The 13,372-nt window shown below is 48.2% G+C and overlaps 1 protein-coding gene across 1 annotated transcript in view; it reads right to left on the minus strand.

Moving 5' to 3' along the window:
* Window positions 1–13,372, minus strand: part of EHD4 (EH domain containing 4) — a 78,948-nt gene that overhangs the window by 12,392 nt on the left and 53,184 nt on the right. The window contains exons 4-5 of the mRNA XM_003805615.5: window positions 11,283–11,695; window positions 1,741–1,905 (exon numbers count right to left, since the gene is read on the minus strand). Coding sequence (XP_003805663.2) covers window positions 1,741–1,905; window positions 11,283–11,695 — 578 coding nt within the window. The remainder of the gene's footprint in view (window positions 1–1,740; window positions 1,906–11,282; window positions 11,696–13,372) is intronic.

A 13,372-nucleotide genomic window follows, 5' to 3' on the forward strand; every position in this document is an offset into this window, starting at 1 on the left:
AGGTTCAACAAATTCTCCTGCCTCATCCTCTAAAGTAGCTGTGATTATAGCCACCACACCCAGCTAATTTTTGTATTTTTAGTAGAGACGGGGTTTCACCATGTTGGCCAGGCTGGTCTTGAACTCCTGACCTCAGGTGATCTGCCTGCATCCGCCTCCCAAAGTACTGAGATTACAGGCATGAGCCATCACACCTGGCCCTCTGAATATATTTTAAAATAAATACAGCTAAAGCATATTGGGTCAGATCAAATGTATTAGATTCATTCACTCGGAATCCAGGTGTAAAGAGCTGTCATCAAAACAGCAAGAAAAACCCACCTCTGAGTTAGTGTGTAATTTATATAAAGCTTGCATTAAAAAACCCCTTAGGATCAAAGTTCCCCTCTCATCACCTGCTGGCCCTTGCCTCTTCTGCCCGACCTTCCCCTCTCCCTGTATCCTCTCTGCTTTCACCTTTCCCTCCTCCTGCCTCGGGCTGTACCTGCTTGCAGTTTTTAATCTATGCTGGCTTCAATGCTGTCACTCTGTGGCTCAAGGCAAAAGATGGTAACTGGTGGTCTCTGTGTGCAGCCCATATGCAGGTGGGCTTTGTTTATCCTACATAGTATTTTTTTGAGCCAAAATGTGAAAATCAGGTGATCTGACATACAAATCCAGATTTCCAGCTTCTCTTGAGCCTTCCAGGTCTGTATTCCCATAAGGCAGTGACCACTGGGCTAGACAGGGCTTCTGCATTGTCCAATCTGCCCTGCCATGAGACCCCTGACATGTTCTTAGCACACCTTGGGATGGTTTTCTTCCTTGCTGACACATGTTTCTTAGAACCCTCTTCTCTATCAAACGTGGGAAAACCAAAGGCAGCCAGAGAGGGTGACAGAGTTTCTCTTTCGCCTGGCCTGCTCCACTGTTTGCGTTATTGGGTGGTGGCTGCAGGCATCTGAGTTTGTGGCTCCTGCTTTACAGAGAGGACTGTGGCCCCCAGGGCAGAGGGGTCCTTGCAGCAGATAAGAAGACGGCCAGCCTGGCTCTGTGAGGACTGTCAGCCCAGAAGCCAGATGGGTGGCCTCGCTTGTGAGGACACGCTCGTCTAACAGCAGTGCAGAGAGGTAGATATGCCGGTCAGGGCAGGAGGGCTGAATGCAGCACCCATTGTTGCCTGGCTGGAGCTGCCCGGCCACAACTCAAGAGAGGCCTTGACAGCGGGCCAATGGCTGCCCAGCACCAGCCTTTAAGCACAGTCCTCCCTGTGCCCACACAGTCCAGCAGCGTCCGCAGAGCCCCACAGCCCCTGCTGGAGCCCTTGAGCCTGCAGCAGCAAGGCTGCCTGAGCACATAATCCCACGGCGTGGGGCAGGTCAGGGCAGGGCTGGAGGAGGCCGCCCAAGGTGACCCTGAAGGCCACTCCCAGCTGTGATTCCCTCACAGTTCTGGGATTCCAAAAAGCAGTGTCACCGCAACATCAACCAGCCTCCTTGGACACAGTCTAAGAGGGCTGCTCACCTGACTTTCTCATGGGAGCTTCATTTACCTTTGGCCATGTGTCTCCTTTGTGTACGCATTTTGGAAGACAGGCAATTTCTGCTTTATTCATAGCCTATTATCATGGATCACCATTAGGAAGATGCGTTGTCCTTGATCCTAAACCATGGGACCCTCATTTGTCTCCAGCAAACAGCCAGACAATGTGGCACTGCACCTCTGCCCTCTGCCCATGACATTGTAGTGGGCTCCCAGTACCTGCATAGCCTTGACCTCAGGGAAGTCCCCTGCAGAAATCTGGTATTCTCGCTGTAGCTGAATGTAGATTTCTGGTAGCCTGCTGATAAGCTCTCTCTTCTTGTTTTCCTTTCCAAATACACTTGGCATCTCCTTCTTCAGGTAGCTGATGATGTAGGCATGCACCTGGAGGGGTATAGATCAGGCAGGGAAGTGTCATTTAGAATTGCATCAGAGAAGGAACAAACAAGATTGCATCTTAACTCCATCATAACACATAACAGGTACCCACACAAACCAGGTCCCAAGGACAGGAGGAGGGGAGGGTCCAGGGGGAGTGGAGCTGTCCAAGGCTGGCTGGAAGGTGGCCAGACTTGGGGAAATTCTACGGCTACTGTTCTGTTGTGCCTCTGAGTGGCAATTCTGGTGTCTGTAGGGAGTGAGTGGTATGGGTGGGGCCTGGGTGGGAGAGCTCTTAGTTCTGGCAATTAACCAGAATACCCAGGAGAAAGTTTCACCAGGCTGGTGCCTGGGAGCAACAGGAAATGAAACTGGAGGCTGGCATCAATGGCTGATCAACATGGAAATCTGTACCCAGTGAACGATGAGATGAGAATCCCCATAACCCCCCTGTTATGGGAGGTTTAGACTCTGAGATCTCTACAGGTGGAATTAAAGTCATTCTGCACAAGACCAGCTGCCTGGGATCAGGCTGGATGGCAGAAGATCCCCCTGGGAGAGGAGCCCAGAAGCCCCAGAAACCTTGATCACTGGGGCTTGGGGTAGCCAGCAGGCTGTCATTGGAGGGGCGAGAATCTGGCCTCAACATGTCCACTCTTCTACTGATTTCCAACTTCAGGATATTAAGAAATGTTCACTACAAAAGTTCTCTTTGTATATATATATTTTTGAGATGGAATCTCGCTCTGTTGCCCAGGCTGGAGTGGAACAGCATGATCTTGGCTCACTGCAACCTCCACCTCCTGGTTCAAGCGATTTTCCTGCTTCAGCCTCCCAAGTAGCTGGGATTACAGGTGTGCACCACCACTCCCGGCTAATTTTTGTATTTTTAGTAGAGACGGGGTTTCACCATGTTGGCCAGGCTGGTCTTGAACTCCTGACCTCAGGTGATCCACCCACCTTGGCCTCCCAAAGTGCTGGGATTACAGGCATGAACCACCATGCCCGGCCACTTTGTATATCTTGAACTTCAGAGTAATTGTGAAGTCAAGTAAGTAACTAAAATAAGAAAGGATGAAAAACAGAGTGGTGATTACAAAAAGAAAATGACTATGTAGCAATGGAAAATCCTATTAAAGAAAACAGACTTCTACTGTAATCTTGTGGAAGTTGAAATTAAATAAAGGGGGTAAGCAGATACATTCCATAGCTCAGCTGAGGGCCCGTGTGTGGACACATGCTGGACACAGCCAAAAACATTTTGCGAGGATTTGGATGCTAACCTAAGTACCTAATGCAAGGTCTGACATGCTGAGGTCAGACAATGTCAACTTCCCATCTGCACAAGGGCCGTTTAACAGAAGCATGCACTGTGCAGCCTGGCTACCGCTGAGAGGATGGACTTGGAGAGATGACGCTAAACCTTTCTGTCACCAGCAAACTTGTTTATGTACTTATTTTTCAAATGAAGACAATTGAAATGATTTACAAGATTCTTAGAGATAACTTGAGAAACCCGAAGTTTGGGATCTGTTATTTAGAATCCTGGGCTTTAACTGCTGTGATGAGCAAGTGGTAAGATACCAACTCCTTTGCCTCCGACAGTGAATGCCTGGCTTGGTGTGGGTGGGCTGGGGAGGGCCAGGGCTGAGGGAGCACCCTTGGACTGGAGGAGCTGCCACGTTCCATCAGGGAGAACCAGCAGCTCACCAGCTGTCCTTGCATCATTTCCTTGGCCTCCACCTTCCTGGAAACTCTGGACTGGGCCTATGAGTATGTTCTCTATGTATACCTATGTATATACCTCTCTCTTCTGTGCTCAGGCTCACCCCACCCTGGAGCCACCCCAAGGGAAGCAGGAGGCCCCCACAGCTGCTCAGTCTCCCAAACACAAGGGCTTCTTATTGAGACCACCCCCTTCCCTGCTCTGGGGCCTAGCCCTGGAGCAGCTGCCTAGGCCTCTGTAGGGCTTCCCAAGACCCCTCACCATGTACTAGTAAGGTACCTCTGAGCCGCCAGGCCCCAGCTCAGGGAGGGCTTAGTTCCTGCTCATCTGGCTGACTCCTCACCCACTCTCTGCCGCCCACCCCCCGAGGTTGGGCACACTGTTCCTGAACACTCCCTGGTGCCCAGGGCCTGCTTTACCTGCACTGAACTCAGCTGATGTGCACCTGCCACACCCTCCACCCATTGAGTGTCACCTGCTCCCTCGTCTCAGGCCTCATGGTGTTTGCTGGCTGATGACCGAGGTGGCCCCGACACTAGGCCTTCACAGCCCTGATAAACCTGGGGCTGATCTCTTGCCAGGTCTCAACTCCCTCCTCCTTCCGCCAGCTTGGTGTCACCTGAGTCATGACCCTTAGGTGACCTGCTCACACTGCGGCTGCTCTCGGTCTCAGCCTCCACTTCTAGGAAGTTCTGTTAGTGAGGTTTGTGGAAGTCTCCTGTTACGCTGCCTCTGCATGTCCACCCGCGTCCTGCCCTTCCTGGTGCACCCTAAACAATAACCCAGGGCCAGCTTCTGTGCACAGACCTGCTTTCAGAAGTTCATCAAGTTGGCCAGGCACGATGGCTCATGCCTGTAATCCCAGCACTTTGGGAGGCTGAGGCAGGTGGGTCACTTAAGGTCAGGAGTTCGAGACTAGCCTGGCCAATGTGGTGAAACCCTGTCTCTACTAAAAATACAAAAATTAGCTGGGTGTGGTGGTGTGCTCCTATAGTCTCAGCTACTCGGGAGGCTGAGGCAGGAGAATAGCTTGAACCCAGGAGGCGGAGGTCACAGTGAGCTGAGATGGCCCCACTGCACTCCAGCCTGGGTGACACAGCAAGAATCCATCTCAAAAAAAGAAAAAAAAATTCATCAAGTCACAAGGTAAATTATAATCCTTAGCATCATGGAATACTGAATCTGGAAGTGACTCCCCAATTTCTACTTTAATTCCTGGTTCCAGGACATCCATGTGACTCACTCAAGGTCATACGGCTAGTTGGTAGATACAGAGCTGGCACTAGCATCCAAGTGCCTCGTTCCTGTCCCTAAAGAACTAATGACTCCCTGTGGGTATGCCCTGTGGGTATGCATTAATAATCTTACTGAAGTTGTTCAAAATCTGGAATTCAAAATGAACTGTGTCCCATAGAATGAGTTTGGAAAACTTTGATCTGAGGTTTGACTTCTGCTCGTGCCTAATTCACTGAGAGGCTTTGGAAGGGTCCTTTATTCTCCCTTTCCCCACACATCAAACACGGACACAATGATGGCACACAAACGTCGGGACACCACGTGGGAATGCGGGTGAAGACTGCGAGCTGCAGGCAGGATGGCATCCTGTCATTTTCTAAAGTCTTCTGGTAAACAGACGGGACAGCTTGAATGGCTAAAATCCACAGTCAGCCTCCAGAGATCACTCCTGCAATTATGTGTCAAAGGTGTCTCCAAATACATGCCAGACCCAGGGCCAGACCTGGCGGTTGTCCCTGGGGAAGGAGGTGGAAACACTTGGGTCTTCTGACCTTTATAACAAGAGAAAACTAACTGGGAAGAGGAGGAGTAAGAAAGAGAAGAGGGGGACTAGACCTGGAGCTGGAAGATGAGGCTCAGGCCCCGTGACCACTGCCTACCCACTGAGCAACTTGGGGCCAGGCATGGGATCTCCGCCTCAGCGTGCTCATCCACAAATTAGAAATGACAACAACATTCATCTCACAGAGTTATTATGAGAATAGAAGAGGTCATGTATTTGAATGCACTCTGCTCACTAGAAAGAGGAGCTAATGTAACTTGTTATCAACTAATGGCCAAAGACCAACAGCTGGAGGTACAGTAATGAGAGAGAGGGCTCCTGGCTGGTTACTCCTTACCAAATAATTAATAAACTCTCTCTATTTAAATAGTAATATAATGAATTTGGGTTCCAAGTGTTTAATTTACATTGACCCCTGGGGACTTTTGAACATTTGTATCTTGTTCAAGTCATCCTTTGCCTTGTGTAAACTTGCAGAAGCCCTAAGGCATCTAATGGGGATGACTGGGGGAAATCAAATGGATCAAAATGACAAAATGACAATTTTTCTCTAGGCTAATAACTCAATGAGCAGAAAGGAAAGTCCTTCCTTTTAAATGTATATGAATGTATATGTAGTTCACACTTACACTCTGACACAGATCTCATTGTGTCCAATGATGTGTGTGTGTGTGTGTGTGTGTGTGTGTGTCTCCAAGACTGAGACACATGTACTAAAGAGTGATACTGGCCACATCTACTCTGGGCTTGGAGGGTAACTTCAGCGAGTGCTGGATGCTGGAAGCGACCAGTGCTGGAATGAAAAGCTTCATGGAATGTGAGGATCAGGCAGTAGTTTGGGGAAGGCGGGCTGGGAAGGCATGGTGACACACTGTGCCACGCTCATCTGCAAACTTAACGCGACCTGCTGGAGACCTGCGGCTGGAAGCCCAGCTCTGGAAACCTGCATAGAGTATTTAAAGCCAGGGTATCAGCACATTTATAAAGTGGGTTTATGATAATATAAAAAATTCAGTTAATAAGCCTGAGACCCAAAAGATGAACCCATGGGGTAACAAGAGTGTGAGACTGTGAGAGGCAGAGAAAGGCAGCTGACGTGTTCCCACTTGAGCAAGGGTTTGTTATTCTCTTCAGATCAAAACTGGCACCAATGGCATGTGTAATTCCGTGCAGCCTTAAAGGGGACCGGAGGGGGCTGCACACTTGTCTGAGGTCAACCTTCAAAGAGACAGGCTTCCATTTATGGGCTCAAGCACTGACACACACACATCCACAGTAGCTCAGGGCTGCTGACTGAGTTATTTTTAGAGCCCTGCTGAGGATTAGGCAATACCAGGATCTTCATGATCCATTATATCATGATTCTCACACGCTTTAGCCTGAATCCATTTGGTGCACAAAAAATGCCTCATTTCTTTATAGGATAATTTTTTTTTTTTTTTTTTTGAGATGGAGTCTTGCTTTGTCGCCCAGGCTGGAGTGCAGTGGCACGATCCTGGTTGACTGCAACCTCCAACTCTTGGGTTCAAGTGATTCTCCTGCCTCAGCCTCCTGAGTAGCCAGGATTACAGGCGCCCACCTCCACGCCCAGCTAATTTTTGTATTTTTTGTAATTTTTTTGTAGTTTTTTTTGGTAATTTTTGTATCCAGCACTCACTGAAGTTACCCTCCAAGCCCTGAGTAGATGTGGCCAGTATCACTCTTTAGTACATGTGTCTCAGTCTTGGAGACACACACACACACACACACACATCATTGGACACAATGAGATCTGTGTCAGAGTGTAAGTGTGAACTACATATACATTCATATACATTTAAAAGGGAGGACTTTCCTTTCTGCTCATTGAGTTATTAGCCTAGAGAAAAACTGTCATTTTGTCATTTTGATGACATTTAGTAGAGACGGGGTTTCACCATGTTAGCCAGGCTGGTCTCGAACTCCTGACCTCAAGTGATCTGCCCGCCTCGGTTTCCTGAAGTGTTGGGATTACAGGCGTGAGCCACCGTGCCCAGCCTATAGACAAGAAAGCCAGGCTCTGCACATCACATGTGACTGAGAAGAGTCTACATTTGAAAGAATAAGCTAAATTCCACAGAACTACAGTGAACCTTGAAAATCACTGACCTCTCCTCTTCTTTCTCAGTTTTACTTGTTTCTTCCTCAAATGTTGCCTCATTTTTGTTGAGCAAAGATCTCCAAATGGGTGACAGCCTTTCCTATTCTTGGGCAATACGCTTCTAAAGGGTGGGGTCTGATAGTGAACTTGCATTGTTTGGGATTTGTATGAGTCTAATTTCTTTAATTTGGCTATTTTAATTATAGCTGAATAAAAGTAAATGACATTTTCCAAACCCTTTTTTGGGCTTTCCCAAAATAGCTTCCTTTAAAGAATCATGAAATGAACCCTGATTGGCATCTCAGAGTGTGAGCCGTCTTCCAAGAAGGATGTCTACTGAGATTGTAAGAAGTGATCTTTGAGGCTAACCAAAAACCCACTCTAAAGTTTCCCTGTTCCTTAAATACAGAGATGTGAAAAAAATATATAAACAGAAAAAGAAGGGAAATAAACTTCAAGAGCTCTTTGGGAAGAGTATCTATCTACTTTTCATATTATTAAAATGTCACCTTTATGACACTTCGAGTTTGATTAAAACGGCGCACTTGCTTTATCTGGATGGGCCATGAATCCTGGTTAATTATGGTGTTCTATAAATAAACATACTCCACAACCCAACTCAGACTTGACATCTCTTAGCTGACATCTGAAAACTTACCCTTTGCATGTTTTCAAAGTGTCAGCTTGATAAACCTAAACTTTGTAGGGTTTCTGTGGATGGAGACTTTTATGGAATAAATAGATTAACAGATCAGTGCAGAAAACAAGGACACAAGGGAGGAGATACTGTAGCTGCTGTTCACTCCCGATTTCAGGTGACTGCTTTCTGGACTGAGGTGTCACACTGACCGAGGTTTGAACGTATACTTTGCAGCTTACAGGCTGTGAAGCCTCGGGGACATAACTTCACCTTTCTGAGCTTCCGTTCCCTCAGGTGGGAAATGAGGACAAAAATGCCCAACTGTGTAGTTGTCAACAGGATCAAACAAAAAAACACACACAATGCAGACTACAGAGCTTTGGAACAGTTGGTGTGAAAAAGGAAAACTGGATCAAGAGAAAGGTTAATAAACCAAAATAAAAGCACTTTTGGAAAATATAAACACTCCAAAAAGAAAAACTCAAGTAAGCATCTGTCCATTTAAGCAGAAACAAGTTCAGCGGTGGAACATGAAACTGCAGGTGGCGTGAAGTTAACGTCATGAGTTAGTGGCCAAGGCCGCCGTGCTGAGTCCGGCTTCTCCTCCGGGTGAGCCCGCTTCCTGTCCCCGCTCCTCAGCACGGCACTGCCCACGAGCAACTGGCACTGAGAAGCTCCGGCTGCAAATACCCATACTTCAAACATTTTCCTTTGTGAAAAGGAACAAGCCAGATACTATTCTTAGGAAGAAAAAAACCACAAGCCTTTTTCCTGCAAGTAAGCTCAGCAAGTTTGACCGTCCCCCACTCCCCGCATCCACACAAGGGTTTTCATTATTCACAGTGTCAGAATACAGAGCAGCGTTCTGTGCCTCCAAACCCAGGCCGCGCTGGCCTGTTCAGAGGGCCCGAGGCTCAATGATGGCAGGGAAGCTCTATGGGTTAAGGCGCTTGGCATTTCCAGCGAGCTTTCTGCTCCTTATTTATTTATTTATTTATTTATTTATTTATTTATTTATTTATTTATTTGAGACAGAGTCTCACTCTGTCGCCTAGGCTGGAGTGCAGTGGCACGATCTTGGCTCACTGCAACCTCTGCCTCCTGGGTTCAAGTGATTCTCCTGCCTCAGCCTCCTGAGTAGCTGGGATTACAGGTGCCTGCCACCATGCCTGGCTAATTTTTGTATTTTTAGTAGAGACGGGGTTTCAATATGTTGGCCAGACTGGCCTTGAACTCCTGACTTTGTGATCCACCCGCCTCGGCCTCCCAAAGTGCTGGGATTACAGGCGTAAGCCACCGTGCCCGGCCTCCTTATTTATTTATATGACTGAATACAGCAGCATCTCCAGTCACTGGGTCTTCATTTACCAATAACTGGTAAATGAAGAATGTCCATGAGTATTTAAAAATAGTTTTAAAAAATCTCAAAATCTGCAAAGGCTATGACATGAGTCACCAACTTTGGTTATAAACTAATGTGGGGTGTCACACACCTTGAAGGTTGTTCAGTTGTACCTGCTGGAGAAAGGAAACACCACAAACCAAGGGATCACCGAGTGGAAAAACAGCCTTCCTGCTACCAAGCATTAGGCCCAGGACAAGGGCGAGGGCAAAATCATTTCAGGAGAGCTGCACGTAAGTGGATTTACAAACTAGTTAGCACATCTGCCTTGCAGAACTGGAGCAAAAATGGCTTGTAGCTCTGGAAAGGAAGCCACTTGGACCAGGAAGAACGGATAAAGAAGGATGACTCACACAAGCACCACACCACTGCAGGTTAGCTGAGCCATATGGGAGGAATGCGTGCACACGCACTGGGACACACGTGACAGAGAGGGACACAGGACATCGAGGTCCTGTGTGAGGGGCAGCAGCAGCCAGGAAGGTGTTTGTTTTCACCCAGGCAAGAGGCTGCCCAGTGAGCACACTGGCACGAGGACAGGCTGCTAATGAGCAGCAAGAAGGAGGAAGAATTGTCCCCATCTTGGCTGTCCCCATCAGGGAAGCCCTCCCTGCCTCCTGGCCAGGCACGTAGTCACCCTTCCCAGAGCACTCATGGCAGCATCCACACCATGACTGGCACATAGCCAATCACCCAGGGAGCTTTACACACACACACACACACACACACACACGCATGTTTACACACATGCATATGCACACATGGCTATGTGTGCACGCACACCCCTATATCCGAGGCTCTGGGGCAGGGCCTGGGAATGTATGTTGCTTCTGATGATCAGCCAGGTTTGAACTTCACTAGGACTAGATAAAACTCTAAAGGCACTTCCAGCATTAGAGGACAATGATTTTATGAAACATGCACATATTTTTTAAAGAGCCATTTTTTTCTCTGTATTTTCTCTTGGAGGAGGGATATGCTTTTCTCTCTTTGGAGACATGAATTGACTCTGTCACTTGAGGGATGTCAGCAGGTCACCTCTCACTGCCCCATTGGGCACACACTCCTGGGGCTGCTGAAAGGCTCAGCTATGAGGCAGGCGAGCCAGAAGCCCAGGCATGCAGGCTAACAGCCCGCAGCCCAGAATGAGGATTGGGGGGGTGACCCAAAACCAGCACACTCCAAGAGTAAGACTGAGCCATACTTCTTCCCAGGGCTCCCCTGGATCCAGGTGGTAACACTGGCCTTTGGTGCACGGGGACTAGCAGTGGCCTCTCAGCATCCTGTTGGTCTCACCAATGCCACCTCTCTCAGGTTTGGCTGGTTATATTCCTATCGTCCTGACATCCTAACAGCTACCATGTAGTGGCTGCACTGATTGATCCCCCTCCCTGTGCACCAGGCACTATGCCAAGTGCTCTGTCACACTGACCAACTGTCACCCCAAGTTCTTGTGAAGTGCTCTTATTAGCTCCATGGTACAGATTGGAGAACAGGGTTAGTCATCTGCCCAGGAGTGCAGAGCCAGGAGCTAGGGTGTCAGCAGGGCCACCTGACCTCAAGGCTGTATTCTTAACCTAGCGCATGTTCATTCCTTAAGCCTTCTGGAACGAAGCCTCCTCCCACCCATCTTGCCTCTGGAGAGGAGACAGCAGAGTCCCAGCCCCTGGCCTCTGTGCAAGGCATCTCCTGGCTTACCTTGGCCAGCCTCGCTCGCTTGATGAGGTCGTTGAGCTTGCGCACTGCTGCCTTCTGGGGGAGGCTCTGGATGTCTCTGAAGAGGTCCTGGGCCTCAGCCTCGAAGAGCCGGCGGTTGTCCGTGTTCTGCAGGGGCTGCGCCCAGAAGGAGCCAATGTAGACGCGCAGTACCTCGGGCGTGTTGATGACCTTGCCTAGGGACCACATGAGGGCCCCGTAGACCCGCATCAGCTGCTGCGTGTCCACTTGGTCGGCCTTGTTCAGCACGACACGGATCTTGTCGTCCTGGCCCCGGAAGGCCTTGATGGCCTCTGAGAATTCATCTGAGATGTCCAGCTTGTGAGCGTCAAAGAGCAGGATGATCCTGTCCACCCTCTCGGCAAACCACTGCAGGACCTGGCAGAAGTCATAGCCTGGGTGGAGAGAAGGACACGTCAGTGTAGCCACTGCTGCAGGAGACACGTTTAATGGGGGGCTCAGGAACAGTCTCGATCTCCAGCAGCTGCCAGGGAGAGAGGCCTGTCTCCAACCTGGAGGCAGTGGAGGCCTGGTGACATGAAAATCACGGGCTGGATGAATCCGGGCGGGAAGGACCTGGGGAGCCCTTCCACAGGAGGAGGGAGGAAAGAGAATGGGGCTCATGGTCACTTTGGGAATTGCTGACTTCCATATCTGCGATTTCATTTAGTCCTCATGAGTGTTTTATTTCACCTAATACAGACCTTTTGCTTGATGGCAGAATTGATCAATGGTTTTATAAAAACACAGGCCATGGGTCAAAAGATCTTACTTCTGAAAAGTCTCACTTTTCTGAAAGCCCCAGATAGAGAAGAAAGAGAACCAGAGGCCACCTGGCATCCCATGGGGGTATCCAGTAAGCATAACAGAAGAGGCATCGCCTTCAATTAACCCAAGTTTGTAGAGTGCTGAGGAGGTCAAAGGTTGGCTCAGCCAGTGTTGTGATCAATATTTATCTTTGGACTATTTATAACTCAGGTATATTGTGAATTTTTTTTAACATTACGTATCACAGCCATTGTGTAAAATGGTCTCTTGCCAATTTCTTTTTTTAAAATGGCCTGGCCCACAGCAAATTCTGTCCAGCCTATTCTGACCACCTCCACAAATCATGCAGCTGCATAAACACTCTTCAGCCCAAGGTCAAGGCTCTCAGGCCTTTCCCCAGGGAGGCAGATTCCCACGAAAAGCAAACAAGAGGAGGCCAAGCCCACAAAGTTGACTTTTAATCTCAGTCTGACTAGTTGCAGAAGCAGAATCTCAATCCAGCCCAGCTAGTGCTGAGATGTCACCTGCCTGACCCCCATGCTAGGGGTTGTCTCCCCTCTTCTTTTAGATTTTGAAAACTTTCAAACATACATAAACATCTGTAAGTCATATAATGAATGCTGATGTACCTACCACATAATTTTAACAAATGTTGACACTTTGCTTTGTTTGCTATTTCAGATATGTTTTAAAACCAAGTATCGTTTCTTTAGATAACAAAATACCATACAGTGGTGAGAAGGAACTAGATCTTCACTTGTCAACACAGGTAAATCTCCAGAAAAGAACAAGAGTAAAAACTTAGTTTCAAAAGGACATGTACAGCATGATAACATTCACGTAAAATGTTAAAATACAAAATACTCAACCATCTGTGGATACAGACTATAGCACAAATACAAAAATGTCAGCATTGATTGTGAGACCCTGGTTGGCTGTGGGGGTGGAGAAGGTGTGGATCTAAGGCAGAGGAAAAAGCATCTGAGGTGAATAATCTATTAGGTGAAAATAAAGAGGATCTGCGGACTAAGGTTTCCACACATTTGAAGAACAGGTGTTAGAAGAATAGCTGAACAAGCAAACTGGATTCAGGTCCATTTTTCATAAAGAAAACAAGACGCTTGGTAACGTTGAAGCCCCCTGTGCACCCCTCCCTGAGCCCTTCCCCCCACTAGGAGGCCGCTGTCCTGAGTGTGGTGTTTATGCCGCCACACGCGTGGATACTTTCAGTTCATGCTTTTCATTTCTCTGTTCTGTCTCACTGCGGCACTCCCTGACTCCTTGGGGATAAGGAAGACAAAGGC

This window comes from Pan paniscus, chromosome 16, assembly GCF_029289425.2.
Source record: "Pan paniscus chromosome 16, NHGRI_mPanPan1-v2.0_pri, whole genome shotgun sequence".
NCBI lineage: Eukaryota > Metazoa > Chordata > Mammalia > Primates > Hominidae > Pan > Pan paniscus.